Source organism: Lytechinus variegatus, chromosome 6 (genome assembly GCF_018143015.1).
Source record: "Lytechinus variegatus isolate NC3 chromosome 6, Lvar_3.0, whole genome shotgun sequence".
Taxonomy (NCBI): Eukaryota; Metazoa; Echinodermata; class Echinoidea; order Temnopleuroida; family Toxopneustidae; genus Lytechinus; species Lytechinus variegatus.
The window spans coordinates 33,682,842-33,704,223 of NC_054745.1; the positions used below are offsets into that span (position 1 = coordinate 33,682,842).

Consider the following 21,382-nt stretch of genomic DNA (forward strand, 5'->3'; position numbering starts at 1 on the left):
ATTCGAACTAGGAGGGCGCTGAAAAGATGTTCGAAGGGATTTTAAAATGATGTTCGAACTGGGGGCGCCAAATTAATACAACTCGAACTCGAACTGGGGAGGGGGGCGCCACTTGATACTCAAACTATGGGGGGCGCTGAATTGATGTTTCCAACTAGGGGGGGGGCGCAAAATTGATACTCGAGCTAGGGGGTGATATTCGAACTAGGGTAGGCAAATTGAGTTCGAAGGGATGCCAAAATGATGTTCGAACTGGGGGCCGAATTTATGTTCGAACAGGGGGGGGGGGCGAATTGATGTTGGACCTACATGTAGGGGCGCCGAATTCATATTCGAACTAGGAGGGCGCCGAAATGATGTTCGAAGTGGGGGCACCAAATTCATACTCGAACTAGGGAGCGGGGCCGAATCGATGTTCGAGGTAGGGGGGCGCCAAATTGATACTCAAACTAGGCCTGGGCACCGAATTGATGTTCAAACAAGGGGGCGCAAAAATGATACTCGAGCTAGGGGGGCGAAATAATATTCGAACTAGTAAAGGTAAATTGAGTTCGAAGGAATGCCAAAATGATGTTTGAACTGGGGCCGAATATTGTTCGAACGGGGGGGGGGGGGGGGCGAATTGATGATCAACCTACATGTAGGGGCGCCAAATTGATGTTGGATCTACATGTAGGGGCGCCGAATTCATATTCGAACTAAGAGGGCGCCGAAATGATGTTCGAAGTGGGGGCGCCAAATTCATACTCGAACTAGGGAGCGGGGCCGAATCGATGTTCGAGGTAGGGGGGCGCCAAATTGATACTCAAACTAGGCCTGGGCACCGAATTGATGTTCAAACAAGGGGGCGCAAAAATGATACTCGAGCTAGGGGGGCGAAATAATATTCGAACTAGTAAAGGTAAATTGAGTTCGAAGGAATGCCAAAATGATGTTTGAACTGGGGCCGAATATTGTTCGAACGGGGGGGGGGCAAATTGATGATCGACCTACATGTAGGGGCGCCGAACTAATATTCGAACTAGGAGGGCACCGAAATGATGTTCGAAGTGGGGGCGCTACATTGATACTCGAACTATAGGGAGGGGGGCCGAATCGATTTTCGGGGTAGGGGGCGCCAAATTGATACTCAAACTAGGGGGCGCCGAATCGATGTTCAAACTTGGGGGGCGCAAAATTGATACTCGAGCTAGGGAGGCGAAATGATATTCGAACTAGGGAAGGCAAATTGAGTTCGAAGGGATGCTAAAATGATGTTCGAACTGGGGGCCGAATTGATGTTCGAACGGGGGGGGGGGGGGGGCAAATTGATGATCGACCTACAAATGAAAAATATGGGGGGGGCAAACATATCGTTTTGCCCCCCCCCCCCAATAATTCCGCAAGTGCAAAAAATAAAATAAGATTGTAGTGTTACACAGAAATAAGCAAGCGAGACTGAGATACACAACTCATTCTTTAGTCAAAATCGTGCTCAAAATGTCCGCTTTTCAGATTGGAATATAAAAATTTTCAGCTCGCGCTTCGCATCTATTGTTTGCTCGCATCATTTCTGTAGCAAAAAACCTTACTTTTCATGATTAAATAGGTGAACAGAATGACCCGTTTTCAGTTTTAAACCCCAAAAGAACTCTCGCTTCGATTTGCAATAATCTTTTGTTGGATTTTATTTTATTTATCTTGTTCTTTATTAAAAACTCAATATTTTTCAGATCGAAATATCAAAATTTTCAGCTCGCGCTTCGCATCTATTGTTTGTAGATACCCATCTTAATCATTGGTACCAAAAATGCTTAGAATATAAAGCTTTCAGGTCTCAGCTCAGTCTCGGCAGCACTCGCATTATCTGTGTAGTGAAATAAGTATTCTCCTCATGAGTTACTACAAACAGTCCTAAACAAGCACCTTTTTCCTGTTATCAGGTCAGTATATGAAAAAAAATCAGCTCGCGCTTCGCGCTCGCATTAATTTGTTTCTGTGATATGTGTATATATATATATATATATATATATAATATATATATATATATGTGTGTGTGTGTGTGTGTGTGTGTGTTGGTTTGTTTTGCCTTTGGAAAGTTGCTTCATAATTTTTGCCCCTAATCTGAAAAATGGATCGACGCCCCTGCAAAACGCATCAGCTAGCGCTGCTATGCTTGCATTTTTGATTGGCGGGTTATGTATGTCTCAATATTGATTGTATAACAAACTACTTAAAATCCCCTTTTCATGACAGTTTATCAAAAATTTCGGCTCGCGATTTGCGCTCGCATTAATGGTTAAAAACATATCAACTAATTAATGATGAATCCTATTTATAAATAAAAAGGTGCTTGAAATGTTCAGTGTTCAGGCCATAACATCATCAGATTCCGCGCCCTCATTATGCATTAATACTAATATATCAATTTAATAATTAAATTGTCACTTTTGTTTTATCTCGCGCTTAGCAAGATGAATAGGAAGATATACAGTCATCATATTCATATGATAACATGTCCTAAGGATGTCAAGGTCCTATGTCTCAAAATTAAAGTAATAATGAAACATATCAGCTCTTTATCAAGTGCGATTTATATCCACCTTACCAGTTTCCTACAAATTGTTTGAAATAACAGATCGGAATATCAAATATTTTATGCTCGCGCTTCGCGCTCGCTTTTATTTTCATGATAAAAGATTGTATAGAATGCCTAGATTCTAGGTCTAAATCTGAAACACGCGCGCGTATTTTCATTCAGTTATCCAGTTTCAGATCACAATATCAAAAAATTCTGCTCGCCCTTTGTGCTCGTATTATTAATGTAGGAAGATCCCCTTTCTCATCCCTTTCATGATTTACAAAACATGAATAGAGTATCCCGTTCAAGGTCAAAATCTCGATTTTTTTACGCTCGCGCTTCGCGCTCGCATAATTTGATTGTGAAATATGTAATGCGTTCATGGCTAAATGCAAGCAGTCCTTACAAGGCACTTTTCGATCAGTTCAAAACGTATACAAACATTTTCTGCTCGCGCTTTGCGCTCGCATTATTAATGTAGGAAGATCCCCTCTTTTTCATGATTTAGGAAACATGAATAGAGTGTCCCGTTCTAGGTCTAAAACTAAAATTTTTCCGCTCGCACTTCGCGCTCGCATCAATCGTTTAGTTATATACCTTGTTATATCTTGTTCATGATTACAAAAACTGATTAAAGTTTTCCATTCTTTATGTAGAAATGTCAAAAATTTTCAGCTCTCGCTTCGCGCTCGTATTTATTTGATTGTGAAATATGTAATGTCTTCATGGCTAAATGTAAGCAGTCCTTAAAAGGCACTTTTCGATCAGTTCAAATCATGTACAAACAATTTTTCTGCTCGCGCTTTGCGCTCGCATTATTAATGTAGGAAGATCCCCTCTTACTCATCTTTTTCATGATTAAGGAAACATAAATAGAGTGTCCCGTTCTTGGTCTAAATCTAAAATTTTTCCGCTCGCATCAATTCATTTGATTTGATTTATTGTTTTCTTCTGCATGACTGCATCCATAACATTCGCATAATACATTTTTCACAACATAATAAACGTAATATGTTAGCATTTTTGGCATGAATCATAAATAAAGAGTACTAAAAAATTCCAGACAAAAATAATTAACTATATATGATATTCACAATTTCCAGGATTGTCATCATATAAGCAGATTGCTTGAAAAAATTACAATCCCAAACTTATACTAATTGAATTGATACATTTATAAAGCAGAAGTGGCATATATTTTCAAATACGAAACATGAATTCATGCAATATTATTGTATGAAGATGAAGAAGATAAATCTGAGGTTGACGATGATATGATGATGTTGATGATGATGATTATGATGATGATGAAGACCATGGAGATGATGGTGGTCATGATGAAGATATTGGTAATGACTAAATCGAAGGAGGAATAAACTCACGATCAAAAGGATACGACACAGAAATTTTACTTCAAATATTCTGATAATAACATAGATTTAACGTTTGCCTTTAATGAGTGAAGAGACGAAGATTGTTTTACAGACTCTGCTGATAGAGAGTTCCACAAATCTGGACCATGGTGTCTTATGGATCTCTGCGCAATAAGCAGTTTTGTGTTGATTAAATGGAAATTTGAAGAGTTACTGGTACGGTATGAATGAATAGATGTATTCAGAGAATAAAAATTGTGGAATGAAGGTAGGTGGGACCATGTTATTTACGTACTTAAACGTAAGTAGTAAACTTTGAAGTGTATTTTTGTCAAATACTGTTAGAGTCTTTAGTTTATGGAATAATGGATTTGTGTGTGATAAATATTGGGAATCAGTACAAATTCGAATTGTTTTTTCTGTAATTAAGCAAATTGTATTCAAGTTTTCAATTCTTTATGTAGAAATGTCAAAAATTTTCAGCTCGCGCTTCGCGCTCACATTATTTAATTGATGAAATATGTAATGTATTCATGGCTAAATGCAAGCAGTCCTTAAAAGGTACTTTTCGATCAGTTCAGAACGTATACAAACATTTTCTGCTCGAGCTTTGCGCTCGCATTAGTAATGTAGGAAGATCCCCTCTTTTCATGATTTAGGAAACCTGAATAGAGTGTCCCGTTCTAGGTCTAAATCTAGAATTATTCCGCTCGCACTTTGCGCTCGCATAAAATTGTTTAGTTATACTGTATAGCTATCCTGTTCATGATTACAAAAACTGATTAAATTTTTCCATTCTTTAATATGTAGAAATGTCAAAAATTTTCAGCTCGCGCTTCGCGCTCGCATTATTTGATTGATGAAATATGTCATGTCTTCATGGCTAAATGAAAGCAGTCCTTAAAATACACTTTTCGATCAGTTAAAACGTATACAAACATTTTATGTTCGCGCTTTGCGCTCGCATTATTAATGTGGGAAGATCCCCTCTTTTTCATGATTTAGGAAACCTGAATAGAGTGTCCCGTTCTAGGTCTAAATCTAGAATTTTTCCGCTCGCACTTTGTGCTCGCATAAAATTGTTTAGTTATACTGTATAGCTATCCTGTTCATGATTACAAAAACTGATTAAAGTTTTCAATTCTTTATGTAGAAATGTCAAAATTTTTCAGCTCGCGCTTCGCGCTCGCATTATTTGATTGTTGAAATATATAACGTCTTCATGGCTAACTGTATGCAATCTTTAACAGGACTGATAGGCCTAGCTTTCCGATCAGTTCAAAACGTTTATCAAAAATTTCTACTCGCGCTTCGCGTTCGCAGTAATTATTGCAGGCACATCTTTTTTCAGAATGTTCAAATTTTAAGAAAAAATAAATACAATTTCAAAAAAGTTGCTCGTGCTTCGCGCAGGCATTATAAAATAAGGATTATGATAGTATACATTTATGTTGATTTAAAGAATAAAGCTAGGAAGTGACTTATAGGACTACCCCCTTCAAAGAAACAAACGAAAAAAAACATCTTCGAGCGGCCGATTGGGGAAAATATGGCTGAAAAAAAAATCAGAAAGCTGGATCCGCCCCTGATTCATGTGCCTATGAAATAAGATAATTTAACATGCATTTAAGGCACTTATAATTGCCTGGGGAACGGAGGGGCCGCCATTTTCACGAAAATTACACAGGGGCGCCAAAATCAGGTCGAATTTGGGCCCCCCTCCCTATGAAATCCTGGATCCGCGCCTGTGCCTCAGGGCTCACTTCTTGGCCCCTTGCTATTTTGTATTTTCATTAATGACTTACCTAACGTCTTTCAGTCATGTCGTGTTCATCTTTATGCAGATGATGCGGTTATATATTATTCTGACAAAGATGTTAAAGCTGTGGAAGCCACTTTAAACATAGATATGCAAACTTTAGATAAGTGGATGTCTCAAAACAAGTTATTGGTTAACTATACGAAGACTGTCAGTATGCTCTTGGGTACGAGATATATGTTGTCAAAGTGTAATGCACTAGATGTAAAAATAAACAATACCAACATCCAAAAAGTTAATACTACGAAATATCTCGGAGTTCACATTGACGCTGAATTAAAATGGGATATTCATATACATAATATGTGTCAGAAAATCAGTAAACTGGTTAGTTTTCTTGGACGGTTAAGACATGTTGTTAACGAATCAAGCTTAAATTTGATATACAAATCTGCCATTTTGCCACATTTTGATTACGCTAATGTCATTTGGTATTTCGCTTCACAAGGCTCTCTGTCAGCCCTTCAAAAACTCCAGAATAGAGCTGGCCGTATAATTATGAGAATAAATCCCTACTCTTTTGTCTCCAATCAACATATTCATGAGACTTTGCATTGGGAATTTCTTGAATGCCGCTATAAAAAGCATACATGTACAATGATTTATAAAATACTGCACAATCTGTTCCCAAACTATATGTCTGATAACATTTCTAGAAGAGCTTTAAATTATTCACTTCGTTCGAACCAAAATCTTAATTTACCCAAGCCAAATTCTAACAATTGTAAAAGGACATTTTTCTATAGGGGGATATCAATTTATAATCAATTGCCCGATGAAATTCGTAATGCACTAGCTTTAAGTTCCTTTCATACTCTATTATATGGTTATTTAGATTGAGCATTTGTGTATATATATATATATATATATATATATATATATATATATATATATATATATATATTATAATATTTATAGATAGTTTAAGTATTTTTTTCTGTAAATGTAATGTACTTGGAAATGTTTCTTTTTTAGTATTTTTTAATGTTGTATTTTACCTTGTATGGTAAATGTATTACCCCCAAGGAAGAACAGCAGTGTTTTGCAAAAACAGCTGAATTGGGTGATCCTCCGTTATTATTGTATGTATCTCTCCTGTATATTGTATTTTTTTATTTGATTACGGAAATAAAACAAACAAACATTGCCCAGAATCGTCATTTTTAGGTGAAAATATATATTATTATTACTTATTATTTGTACTGCGCTTTTGCCACTAGGCCATAACCGCTTACAATGAATTAATTAAATGTAATATTTTGACAACTACAAAGTACGAAAGAGATTTTGAGTATTTCGCGCTCGCACTATTTAAATAGGGATAATAAGATAATTACACTTTTTATGTTGTTTTATAAGAATAAAGCATGGTAATGACTAATATGACATCGGCATCCCCCCCACCGCCCTTATTTTACACGACCAACAAAAAAGAGAAAAGAAAAGGGATGAGGGTGAAATATAGGCCTATCATTTTCGAAAAATGTTATGTCAAAATCTATCTTAAACTTAGATTTTTGAGATAAAAATGTTGAAATTTTTGCTCGCTCGCTTCGCTCGCAACTTCTTATTAATTTTTACGCGATTCGCTGTATTGAGCCGCCTCAAAATTTTTGGCCCATTACTCCAAAGGGACAACCCCTTCAAAAAACAAATTAAAATCAACTTTGAGCGGCCGATCTGGGTAAATATGGGTGACAAAAAATTTCACCCCCCCTCCCTATTGGCAAGAGCTTGATCCGATCCGGCCATCTACATCTACTTTACGAAACCCAGAACTCGATCATAATTTGTATGTCACCATAGCATAAGATAATTTGTTTTGGCAATCTTTGCAGTGGCGTAGTATACGGGGGGCCAGAGGGGTACGTGCCCCTCCCTGAGACTTGGTTCGCCCCCCCCCCTGAAAAAAAAAATACGGAGTAAAAAAATGGGGGAGAACGAAAAAAAAGAAAGGGAAAGATAGAAGAAAAAGAAGAGGAAAATGAAAGGAAGAACAGGATTGAATAATATAAGGTGAAAGGAAGACTTTCTTTTATGTCACTTCATAAAATTTTCGCTCGCGCTTCCCGCTCGCATTGCCTTTTCGATAAGGTTCATATCTTGCTCAATATAAGCTGATATGGGGCTTAAAATATCAAGTTTTGAAGTCAACATAGAAACCATATTTCATCTCGGATATCGAGCTTTTATCATTTTTAAATTTACAAATTGATTTTTCAAGTGCTCTGTAAAATGTCTGATTTATGGTCTAACTATTAATATTTTCAGCTCACGCTGCTCGGTCGCATTATTTGATTTGCATAGGCCTACTTCTTTTTAAATTCTTACAAACCGTCCTTATATGTATACTACCATGATTGTCAATTTGTATAGAAAAAAAAACACTGTATTTGATTATGTCATAATGTTTACAATTTCGTAATTTGAGAACTTAATTTCCTTCTTTAATGTTTAATTGCTTTCACCCAAGAATAATACACACAAAAACACCTTGTAATTTTACCATTTAGGGCCTAAATTGTAAAATTACAAGGTGTTATTGTGTGTGTTATTATCTTTGCATATTTTTTAAGCTTACTGTATTAAGTCATAAAGCCACACGTGCTACACTCAACCCAGGTGAGGTAAATGGGTACCTGGCAGGAATGTATTCCTTGAAACGCAGCACGCGTTACAGCTGCACTGCTAAAGCCAGGGTAATTATGCTGCATATACCGCAGAGCGCTTAGAGACTTCTGACAAAGTAAGTGTTAAGTGCTATATAGGCAAGTATAATTATTATTAATCTGGACTGTGCACCAATTATTGTTTCATAATACTTAGCTACTTGTTAGTTGAATTGTTTTAAAATAACAGGTTTATAGGTCATACTTGACAGTGTAAGTGTTGAAAGTTGCGTTATCGATATTTCTACCTATGAAGGTTTCTTTTTCCGTTTCACCTGTTTGCCTGATTTCTTTCCTGAAATTAAACCCAAAATAAATATTTGTAAAAATCAGATCAGTTGGAATCAGGGATATTCAGAATTTAGGATTATTATGAGTAATAGTGTTGAGTCTTTCTACGAAAACTTAGTATGAGGGCCACTTTACACATTTGCTGATGTACATGTATATATGCATAGCCAAACGGGAGGTTTCAGGTCGAAGCCCCCCCCCCCCCCATTTTTCATGATGCAGAAGGGGCTGCTAAACAAAAAAAAAGGAAAAAAAGAAGAAAGTGAAAGAACAGGAGAAAGGCCAATATAAAAGAGACAGAAAAAAGTAAAAAGTTATTAACGTAAGATAAGATATGAAATATTTCGAAAACCTTTGACACCGACCAAAACTTACAATGGGTCCCGCTTAATTCTAACCTTGATGCTGGAGAGAAAGGGGGGGGGAATTTCTGGGGGTAATTGTTCAGGGGGAGGGTAATTTTCCGAGGGGTAGTTTCCGGGGGATAATTGTCCAGGGGGTAATTGTCCGGGGTAATTGTCCGGGGGTAATTGTCTGGGGGGTAATTGTCCTCGGGGGGTAATTGTCCGGGGGTAGTTGTCCGGGGGTAATTGTCCGGGGGGGTAGTTGTCCTGATCCCGGAAAGGAAACAAACGTTATTACTGATGGTTGAGCATATGTGCGCCTAAAGCTATGAATTCAGTGACCGGCTAATAATAATTGTGAACTGTGAAGCTCATTGAGCAGCCATGGATCAATAAAACGCTACATTAAAGTCAGTTATTATGTTTATTACATTTTTTCCAAAACCATAATTATGAAAGCAGCTGAGCAATTCATTGTTAGTATAATCATAGTTACTGTTACGGGCCGTGGAACGGTTTTGAGAGTGTGGTGGCGGGGGGTGGGAGATGGGAGCTGACCCTGCAAAATATCACAATCAGATGGTCATTTTACGTTTTTGTTGGGTAAAGCCCACCCACCCCCATTCCCCAGGTTCCATGGCTCTTGATTCGTATTGTTTTTCATTATTATCATTATCATAATTGATGCTATCATTATTATCATTATAATTATGATCATTATCATTATTACACTCTTCACTCTTAAACGGATTATACATTGGAAAACTGATTTCCGTTGACACAATGTTATTACAGCTAGATACAATTAGGCTATTGATAAAAGATATGCTGAGGTCATCCGACAGGGTGCTCCAGATTCATTAGTGGTGTAAAAGGACAGATGGATGAATGTTTGTGCCCTTTCTTTAAAGGAGAATGAAACCATTGGAACAAGATAGCTTGTGTGAAAACAGAAAAATCAAAGAAACAGATCAATAAAAGTTTGAGAAAAATCAGACAAATAATGAGAAAGTTATGCGCATTTGAATATTGCGATCACTATTGCTATTGAGATAGCAAAATGGCAATGCGACAAAGATGTGTGATGTCACTGATGAACAACTCTCCCCATTACTTTAGTATATATTTCACTTGAATTGCCTCTTTTATCACATCTATCCATAGATCATGTGTTCTTTCTACATGAGGGCATGTAATACATATTTTTTAAGAATACATAATGGATAAAGAGTTTGTATCATCGTAAGAAAAAGCAAAAAGAGACATTTTGAGGGTATTATATAGTCCCACCAAAGGGAAAGTTGTTCATCAGTGACATCACACATCCTTGTCGCATTGCCAATGAGAGGATCTCCATAGCATTAGTGATTGCAATATTCAAATGCTCATAACTTTCTCATTATTTGTCCGATTTTTCTCAAACTTTCTTTATTCTTATTCTTTGATTTTTTCTGTTTCTACACAAGCCTATTTGTTCCAAAGGTTTCATTCCCCTTTAATGCCAATTCAACTTACAGTTGATTGAAATCGTCTTCTTGCTCGGGGAATAAATACACATTTATAATGTAAACCTTGCTTGCAGACATTCCATACGGAAAAACCTGCAATCTGCAAGGGATAGCCGGGTTTAAAGACAACTCACTGTAGATTCAGATGAGTCATTGATGTCAAAGATGTCGATGACTCGAGCAGTTCAACAAGATCTTCTTCGTTCAAACCGATAACTCCAGACAAAATGATCCGCTGCAGCTCTTTGGTATGTTGTCTGATCAGTAGACCCAGTTCGTTCATAGTCTCTCTCGATACAGACCTATTTACTGAAGCGAGTGATGGCTGTGCGTGAAGGTTGATGTGTGTGAGTTTCTGTCCTCCTGTTCGTCGGAGTCCAGCCGTGATATGGGCAATATCTCCCTCTGCTTCATTGATAGTGATATCAATATCTTCCAAACGAGAGAGCGATGAGATCAGACCTTCATAGCTCTTTGACGTCATTCTTACAGCTGATAGCTTTGTGACGGATGGTAGATCAGGAGGAGATGAAGAAAAAGCAAGTGATGAGTCTGAGATGGTGAGGTAACGTAGCTCTGGAAATGATTTAAGACAGGACCATAGTCCATCTGTCACAGTGCTTGCCAGGATAGACTCCTCGAATTGCACATGAACAACCTGTTTTGAAATTACAGGGGGAAAAATAATGAATGAAATAATCAGCATTTGGAGGATATACATTCGAATTAGTTTATTTATTTAAGTATGAACTGTTTCAATTAACATGGATTATTTAACTATTTGAAAAATTGAGTATCTGTTCATTTCATTTTTATCATCGGAATACAAGTATGTAGGTCCTTCAATTACCAGAAAATCCGCCAAACCCGCCTTGCTTCAAAACGGTTCTTATTTTTTTTTTACTCTGATTGCATATTGTTTGATCATATCGTAAATCAAAATATCTGCCCCCCCCCCTACAGAAAAACGCAGTATCTGACATTTTTTCATCTTCTCTAACCACACGAGCCGTGTGTGAAGCAAATTCTTAGTTTCCCCCATGGAAAAACGCATTATCCTACTTAAATGATTTTTTTTTCCTTTTCTTACTCAGTCGATATTGCTTCACAACCAAGAAAAATGTATTAATGTGAAATTCAAGCGAAAATTATAGGTAAGAAAAATGAAGGACGTCCTCTGTGGTAAGGTCCCAAGTTCATGAAAATTGTCTCATGTAGAATATAATCTTGCTTCAAAGGGTGCCATGGTTTTTAAAAGGTCGCTCCAGTGTTTCTAAGCTCGTATTACATCAACAACTAAGTACTAACTCAAAGAGATAAAATGGATAAACACAGCAACTCATGCAAATCGTTAATTACAAACTTTACAAGGATGTTTTGTGTATTTTTTAAACATTTATGAGACTTTAATGCAAAGGGCACCCTTATTTATATAGGACGCCCTCCGTTTTTCTAAAGAATTATCTTTTCCCCTTAAATTAAATATAGATTATACTTCAAATACTTCAGATATCTTCAGGTACAACGATTTCCATGGGGAAACCGAAAATTCTCTTCGACTTTCCTTAAAGTATCAACATTTTATTCAATATCTTAAACAAAAACAACAATATTTGTTTTGGGGGAGGGTGAAATAGGCACATGTGTAGTCCTAAATTTGATTAAAAAGGGATACTTAAAGATAAGATAGTTTTAAGCGGCTTTGAAGAAAACATAAAATGCTTAATATCTCAACGTGTGCAAAATGTAGGTACTGCATTTTTCCATGGGGAGCCAGATTTACATCACTGCAAAAAGGTAAATTTCCAATTCGTCTACTGCCAACTCGCCCACTCACCACATGGTCTACTTGCATTTAGTCTAATGCTGTTCCGTCGATCTAAATCTCGTCTAACAACCATTTGATCGCAAAGTATGGACTAATGGCTATTGTACCAATTAGAAAGAATGGCATTAGACAAAATGAAAGTTGACTTTGTGATGAATGGACGAACTGATGGTAGAAGATGATAGCAGACGAGTTGACAATTGGACAAATGGGCATCAGACGACTTGGACATAAACCGCAAAGAATCCCTCCTGGGGGGCGTTTCATGAAAGGACTTGTCAGACGTTTTACCCGACAAGTCCCATTTTATCCGACAGTTACCATAGGAACGGTGCCTCTCAGCTAATCAAAATCATGGAAAGATGTCAGATCTGACAACTTGTCGGATGAAAATATTGATGAAACGCTCCCCAGATCTTCCAAGCATTAAAATTATGGCACACCCATAGGGAAACAATTAATTATATATTTCACTTGAAAAAAATTAGTTTCTCTTCCATTAAACCATTTCACTCAAAGAAATTTATATATCTCTTTTGAACATGTATTCCACTTTATCAAAAAAAATATATTTCACTTTTCCAAAAAAAATATATATACACATTTCAAAAAATATATATTTCACTTTGCCAAAAAATATATTTCACTTTTCAAGAAAAATATATTTCACTTTTCAAAAAAAAAAAATTTCAAAAATTGTATATTTCACTTTTCAAAAAAATATATTTCACTTTAAAAAAAACCAAATTATTAGTACTTTTCCAAAAATATATATCACTATTAAAAATATATATTTCACTTTTCAACAAAAATGTATTTCACTTTTCAAGAAAAATACAATTTACTTTTCAAAAGGTATATTTCACTTTTCCAAAAAAAATCAATATTTTTCACTTTTCAAAAAAAAATGTATTTTACTTTTTCAAAAAAAATATGTTTCACTTAAATAAAAAAAATTAATTTCACTTTCCAAAAAAAATATATTTTTCGACGTAGAATCATTTGACTTGTTACATTTTAATTTTGAAAGAAATCAAATCCGTTCACTTCTGTTGGATAACACCTGCTGCTTCCGTATTTGACCGTACGTAAAATTCATCTATCTATCTACCTACATGATAAATCTATCTATCTCTCTGCCTAATATGCACCTTTCTGCTGACATATATCTTTCTATCTATCCATCTTTCTGTCTGTCTATTTATTTATCTTTCTCTCGAAATATTGATGTTTTTTTCTATTTATCCGTCTAATAATTATATGTTTAAATATTTCTAACTATCTTTCTTTCTATCTATCTATCTATCTATCTATCTAATATGTATTCATTTTTTAACATGATCTATATATATGTTAATTTATAAATCCATATATCTATCTATTTATCTAACGATTTATCGGGCTGTTTAAATGTCTTTATATCTGTCTTTCTATCTATCTGCCTATTTATCTTTATATATATATCTTATGTCTATCTGTATGTCGAACTTTTATCTTTCAATGTAATATCTATAACCATGTTTGTTTATTTGACTGATTATCTATTTAATATCTATCTATTGAATCTGTTTTGTATGTTATTCTATCTATCCGAAATATCTTCTGTTGAAAATTAAAATGTATTTTTGGAGAAAAGTAATTTTTTTTTTTGAAAAGCGAAACATATATATTTTTTTTCAAGTAAATATATATATATATATATATATGATATATATATATATATAATATATATATATATATATATCTATAATATATATATATATATATATTTTTTTTTTTAAGTGAAATATACTTTATTGCTAAAGTGGAATGCATTTTTAAAAGTGAAATATAAATTTCTTTGAGTGAAATGGTTTAGTGGGAGAGAAACATATTGTTTTTCAAGTGATATATATATATATATATATATATATATATATATATATATATATATATATATTTGATTCTTCCTATGGGCGTGCCATATAAACCATACCTCATAAATATGGTACCATTTTTTGGATAACTTACTGTTTCAAGCCATATAAAATAAGTATGTTTTTACGATATATTTTTTTCCTCAAATTAGGGTTTTGTTAGGTGTAATTTTTTTTACTCACAGGGGTATATTATAAGCAACTGTTTATTTCGTGTGTTTTTTACGGTCAAAATGTTATTTGGTATAAAAAATAGTTATTTATGGCAAAAAATCATATTATAAATCATGTGAATTATACGAATTAATTTGCCCTCGACATCATTATGTGACTAGAATACCTTCTGTTTTAGCTCACTCGGAAGATTTCGCATTCCAACAGCAGTATATATTGTTGGTGACTTTAAGATCATGGTTTGCGCCGTCACGCACCTCCGAATCAACGATGACACATTCCCAACGTTAACCCCAGACTCTGACGAACAATCTAGGAGAATACGATATCGCTCACTCTCAGATACATGACCATTTGTAAGGAGCTCCTCCATTATTCTTACGCAGAGGGTGTTCTTCGTACCAGCAGCAAAGCGAATAAGATTTTCATATTCACCAATGTTTCTGTTAATCTTTCGTAGTACTCGGTCTATTTTACTAATCTTTAGAGCAAACATAAAGGAATTTGTTTTATCAGCAAGGAACTTCCCAGCTGCATGTTCCTGAGCAAGTTTGTGATAAAACTCAAAAGTAGTTAAAGATGTTTCGTTTGTTTCAGGAAGGCCTCCTAGTGAAACAACTGTCTTAGACATTATTCCAAGGTCACATGCCATTTGAAGGATAGAAGGAATTCTCTGAAAATCACGAGATGTAAAAACTAACTTCTTAGAATCATTGAGCAAACTAGTAAGAGCAACTTCACCAAGTTTGAGGATTATTTTGGTAAGATGTTTGCGTGATTTTATCAAACTGGGTGAACGAGCATTCGCATGGTGCATCAAAAACAGGTTCACTTTGTCGAGTAATGCTGTTTGAGTTGTAGTCTCACTTTGAAGTAGACCTTCAGACCATAGATGACAAACCATGAGGCAAAACAGTGGCGTCTTTACCAGTTCATCAATTAATGGTTGCTCATCGAGGTAAACCTTCAGACCATCCGCAGTCATACTTGACATAGGTTTGTTGATGGAAGTAAAGAACTTGTCGATGTAATCACGGGAGCTCTCTCGTGAGAAACCTTCGATCACCATCTTCGTGTACACCCTTGGTAGATCCCCTTGACTGAAAAAGTCGTCCAGGTGAGGTCGAGTTGTTACAAGAACTCGACATTGTAAAAACATTTTCCATCGGAGAATGCTTAAGATGTTGCTTGTGGAAGAAATCCCAGCATACTCATCTAGCCCGTCAAGTACAATGTGACAGATTCCCTGATGCTGTCTGATAAAACTTTCTAGCCCCTCTGGCGTCAGATCGTCAACATCACTCAGGAGTTGCGATATGATGGCTTCTCCAATTGATGTACTTTGACTTGTATTTCGAAACTTTACAACAAACAGAAGCGGCAAGTCCTCTAATCCTGACCCATGTTCTCTGTTAACCCAGTCGTGCGCCATCTTAGCGACAGCTGTCGTCTTTCCTCGTCCTGCTGGAGCCGAAATAAGGATTCGAGATGGAAACCTTCCGTTTACTTTTGCTGAAAATATTTTTCCAGCTGAGCCTTGAAGTATCTCCTTTTTCTTAGTATCTTCTCCATGAGAGTCTTTCTTTACCATAGTAACAACGGTGTGCATTTCTTGAAACTCTGCATAATCATTTTTGTCCCACGGTTTCATTTGAATCTTGCATAGCTCTGTCGAGTATCTTTCCTCCAAGATTGTACGACATCTTCGAACAGTCAGAGATTCCGAAATCTTCTCACTGTAGATATCTGAAATGATAACAAACAAAAAAGTTATTGAAATAACTGAGATGATCGTCCTTTTAATATAATGATAAAATAATAGGGAAATGATAAGTATGTATTGTTGCAAATTTGATAAATAGTAACACTATGGCAAAATTACTTCTGATATTAATGCTAATCCAATGCAGATTTTTTAAAAATCCTATTGAACAAGTTTTGAAACTGAAATTAATCAGGGAATAATGATTATAATTATGTTGTTGTCTTACGTTTATAGTTGTTCTTGGTTTTATGTGTATCTATAATTTGTTATATTATTATTGGGGGGGGGGCAGTTATAAAAGGAATATCCTTCTTTTGTATAACATTTTTGGCATTACTCCTGTTTGTAAAAGATCGCATTCTCGATCTCTGATGGTAATGAAAAACAGAAAAATCAGAAAAACCCCGAACAAGTGAATTTCGAACCTGCCATCTACTGCTCTCCTTGTAGCGACTTAACCACCAGGCTATTCTGGTTTACGATGAATTGGACTACAAATACCATAGATCCTCTTCTCTGACTCATTATTATGCAAATACCGTCCGTCGTGGGCTTTAATAGGAGAAAACTGTAATTTACAAACACATTTTCTGCAATACTCCTATGTGTTTAAGATCTTATAAACATAGGAGTAATGCCCCCCAAAATGTTAAAAAATAATTTCCTCCTATTAAAGCCTCTTTATTTAACAGGATTTCGATCTTGTCACACGACAAAAGCAATTTGATATATTTTAGCACTAAAGCAAACATCTCACATAAGTTTAATTCACATGGAAATGTGTTAACAAAAAAAGTCAGTGTAATTCTGAAAAAAATGAAATAGAGAAAACGAGAAAAAAATAAGGATAAATAACTCAGTTTGACTCTGTGATGGCAGTTTCGCTGGCATGAAAAATGCGGAAAATTTGTTAAGCTGTATCCGTATTAGGATGGAAAATGCTGCAAAGTCTTTTATATCCGATAAAACCGATACATCTCCTCTGCCTGCTCGAAATTTGAGCGTGCACTAATTTATCGTAGTCCCATTCACAGAATTTTGTGTTATTTATGTTCTGTGTGAAGCAAATGAAATGGGTCTATTTAATTCGCATTTCAAGATTCAGGCTGGAAGTCCTGTCTACTTTTTTGTCTTGAACATATTTCATTGTTAAGCTTGGAAAGATTACAATCAAGTATTACTTATCATCTGTTTTGAGTTTCATGTGAGATGATCAATGTCGAAAGTCATTTAACTCTTCATGCGTTACGTTCGCATTTTTGCACAACCACACATTTCCCATAGACGTCCCCTGCCCCATTGTTTTTCGAACAATTGCATGCCCCAGAGCGTGCCTAGCTATAATGTATAGCCTGGCGTTTGTGTATACCGTACCTGTGTACCGATCGATCAATCGCGCGTTCGACGGGTTATCGCAATTTAAAAATTACAAAATCTTTGACTTTTCCCCAAAAATCAATACATCCTGATCAAAGCCAGGAAGTTCATTGAAAAAGGAGAGGAGAAAATCAATATAACACTCCTCACAAACAATACCATGGCCAGGTTTATTGTTAGGAGTCTGTGACTCATGGCACGAATGTGAATGAGATCCTGTCAATACCTTGACCAGGCAAAAATTTACTCTCTTTTATTTTCCACTATATATGGGCGATTTTTATCAGATTTTCATGATTTTGGTATCAATACAAAGCTTATGTAATGAACAGTCCAAGTGGATAAATAAAAATCATGCCACTAACACAAGAACCAAAGTAATAAAGGGGGGGGGGGCTATATTTTGTTGGAAGTATTAGGAGAAAGCATTTAGAAAATGTAATTTACTATACATTTTTCCATAATTTATCCGATAAATTTATATACAATATGAAAGCCCAGGAAACACTCTACAAGTTTGCTACAAACATTTTCTTTCAAAATGATCAGATAAAAAGTGTATTATACTGCGTAGAGGGGATCACTGCTAAAATAATGCAACACACATGGGGTTTACAGGTGAACGCATGAAGAGTTAAGGTACACGTAAGTGGACTATGACCGCTTTATTGTGACATCATCATTAAATGATGTTTAAGTTTCAAGATGAAATTTGCTATTTAGCACCAGCAAACTGATGAACGTAGTTTCTGGTTTCTATATGAAGATGAAAGATCATTTGTGAGTCAATAAACTGATATCTCCTGACGAGAGCTTAACCAAAATATATGATTCAAAATGTTCAAGAAAATGTTAACATTAAAAGTTTGAATTGTGTTAAACTTTGTTGTAATAATGAACAAATATCGGAAGTTAAATGAGTATTGAGATGGGGGTAATGCATTGGCCAAGGTCAAATGCCATTTTAGATTAATTAGCTTGACTAAGGATTTATATTTTATTGATGATTTAAATTATTTAATAAAATAATGGAAACTTTATATTGTTATTCCATGTAGCAAATGACATAGAATGAAGAACAATTTTCTCAGTCAAGGTCAAAGGTCTTTATTATAAGACTTTAATGTTGATACCCAAACATGATAAGAATTCATAGATCCTTAATGACCTTTCACCTTGGTCATGAAACCTAAGTTCCATACAAACTTATCAGCAATTCTTGATATTTCATGTGCAATTTTTAGAAAATCGAACCATATACTTTTGAAGTTAAGGTGACATTAAAAATAGAAACCTAGCTAAATCTAATACCCCGATATGGTCAAAGGTCATTGACCCTAACGACATTTGAAATTGATCATAATCAGCGGAAAACACTGTAAATTGTTAATGAAAGCGTATACGACATCCTGATGTTACACTAAAAAGAAACATTTTTTGAAACACACAACATTTTATGTAAGTTTTGAGTCTGGTATTTTTTTATGATAGAAAACACAATTAAAATCATATTTCTTATCTGCAAAGGTTAACTATTCTAATACCACTAGATTCCTTGTCCTAACTGATTGTGGTTTAGGTGCAAATACTATTATTGTAGGTTATTTAGAAGATATTGAAAAGAAAATGATTGCTTCCCTTTTGAAAACCCAAGACGGCGGTCACACGGGCCTAGGTCGGTACAAATGAAAACATTGTTTTTCATAGCTCATACAATAACCTTTCCAAATATATATAGTTTTCAGTTTTTCCAAAAAATCCGGCGAAAGTTAAAATATCAACATAGTGAACATGACTATATCAACAACTCTGCTACAGCCTGCAGACACAACCCGTTTAGTAGGCACGAAGTAGCTGTTCTAATACACGACAACCCTCTTCTACCGTAATCGATAACGTTCAATGTTCACGACCAAGACTTCAGGTAAGGTGACTTGAAAACGCATGCCTCGAGGTCAATCTCAGGTGTGCATTCCAATTGCTGCATCTGAGTTCTAATTCGTCTATATGTCGAATTGCCGATTCATCTACTATCACTTGGTCTGCCATCAGTTTGTTCACGATCCACCTGTCTAATTGCCAATTATTCCACTCATCATTTCGTCTAATATCCACTTGGTCCAATAGCCATTTAGTCCATATATCATTTGGTTAAGTGTTAATTGTGCAATATGAATGAAAATGAAATGAATATTAGACCAACTGGTTATTGCACGAAATGGTCATTGACGAAATGTTGATTAAACGAAGTGATGATTAGACCAACTTGTTATTGGAAAAATGGCTGTTAGACGAAACATTGATGGGGGCGGACTCGCAGACTTTGTGGTGAGAGAACCAGTTGGCAGAAGACGAATTGACAATTTATCCATACAAATATACATATATATATATATATATATATATATATATATATATATATATATATATATATATATGTATATATATATATGTATGTATATATATATATATATATATCTATATATATATATATATATATATATATATACATATACATATATATATATATACATATATATATTGGGAGTACTAAATACAGACTGCTGCTTTCATTGTACCAATTTCGTTCATTATTGCTTCATAAAATCTAACATAGGAAGCGTATCAAATAGTGTCAAACGATATAAAATAAGATAAAATTACAGAAGAAATATCTTCTAAGATAAAATTACAGAAGAAATATTTTCTATCTTCACTATCATGTCAGAAGTCATAGGTGGGATAAGAAAAGTGGTAGAGGGGAAATTGGGATATATTCATGGTGATGAACACCTAATTGATCGTAGTTTCATTATATTATTTAAAAATAAAAAAAGAACGTCCATGAATATCGAAAGGGAAGGCTTAGAAATGAAACAGTCAGTCTTTCTAACTTACCTGAATCACCGGGTACTGCCCCTTGGTTGCTCATGCCATCTTCAGATGGTAAGTATTCACCTAATAGGAAATCCAACAATAAACATATTTCAAAATTTCATGCCACCTACAGGTATAAATGACACGTTTTGAAGCATTTATACATTTATATATTTCAATTGTAACTTGCCAGATGAAAAAGTACATTTCAGATTGGCATACATCTAGTTATAAAATGAAACCGTAGATATCTCATACCTCAGTCAAAATTCCCCCGCGGTGGCCATACAGCGAATCGAAAACAGCCTCTTAATTCATTTTGTTCCGTCTGCATAGCAGATCGAGGTTTATTGCCATTTCGTCCACTGCCATTTTGTCCACTACCCACATGGTCTAATATCATTTCGTCTACCATCAGTTGGTCCACTATCCACATGGTCCAATTACCATTTCGTCCAATCACCATTTCGTCTAATAGCCATTTCGTCTAATAGCCATTTCGTCTATTATCATTTGGTCTAATAGCCATTTGGTCTAATGGTATTTTTTTGCCAATTGGTCCAATAACCACTTTGTCCACTATCATTACGTCTATTCTCATTTGGTCTAATAGCCAAATGGTCTAAAGGCAAATGGTCTAATAACCACTTGGTCTACTTTCATTTCGTCCATGTTCCATTTGGTCTAACTGCATTTGGTCTACTATCACTTGGTCTAAACTCGTTTCGGCTAACAATCATTTGGTCTAATTGCCATTTGGTCTAATAGCCAATATGTCCAATTGCCATTTTGGCTAATCACCATTTCGTCTAATATTCATTTCGTCTAATACGCATACTGGTCTACTTTGCTGCACTAGCGCCCTCTACGACCCGAGTCGA

At 35.4% G+C, this 21,382-nt stretch overlaps 1 protein-coding gene across 1 annotated transcript; it reads right to left on the minus strand.

Moving 5' to 3' along the window:
• Nucleotides 1-10,617: 10,617 nt before the first annotated feature.
• LOC121417391 lies at nucleotides 10,618-20,578 on the minus strand. Its single transcript, XM_041611080.1, has 3 exons — nucleotides 20,523-20,578; nucleotides 14,649-16,228; nucleotides 10,618-11,222 (listed from the first exon to the last, which is right to left on the minus strand). Exons 1-3 carry the CDS (start codon nucleotides 20,554-20,556, stop codon nucleotides 10,695-10,697), a joined length of 2,142 nt encoding a protein of 713 aa, XP_041467014.1. The 5' UTR covers nucleotides 20,557-20,578; the 3' UTR covers nucleotides 10,618-10,694.
• Nucleotides 20,579-21,382: the final 804 nt, after the last annotated feature.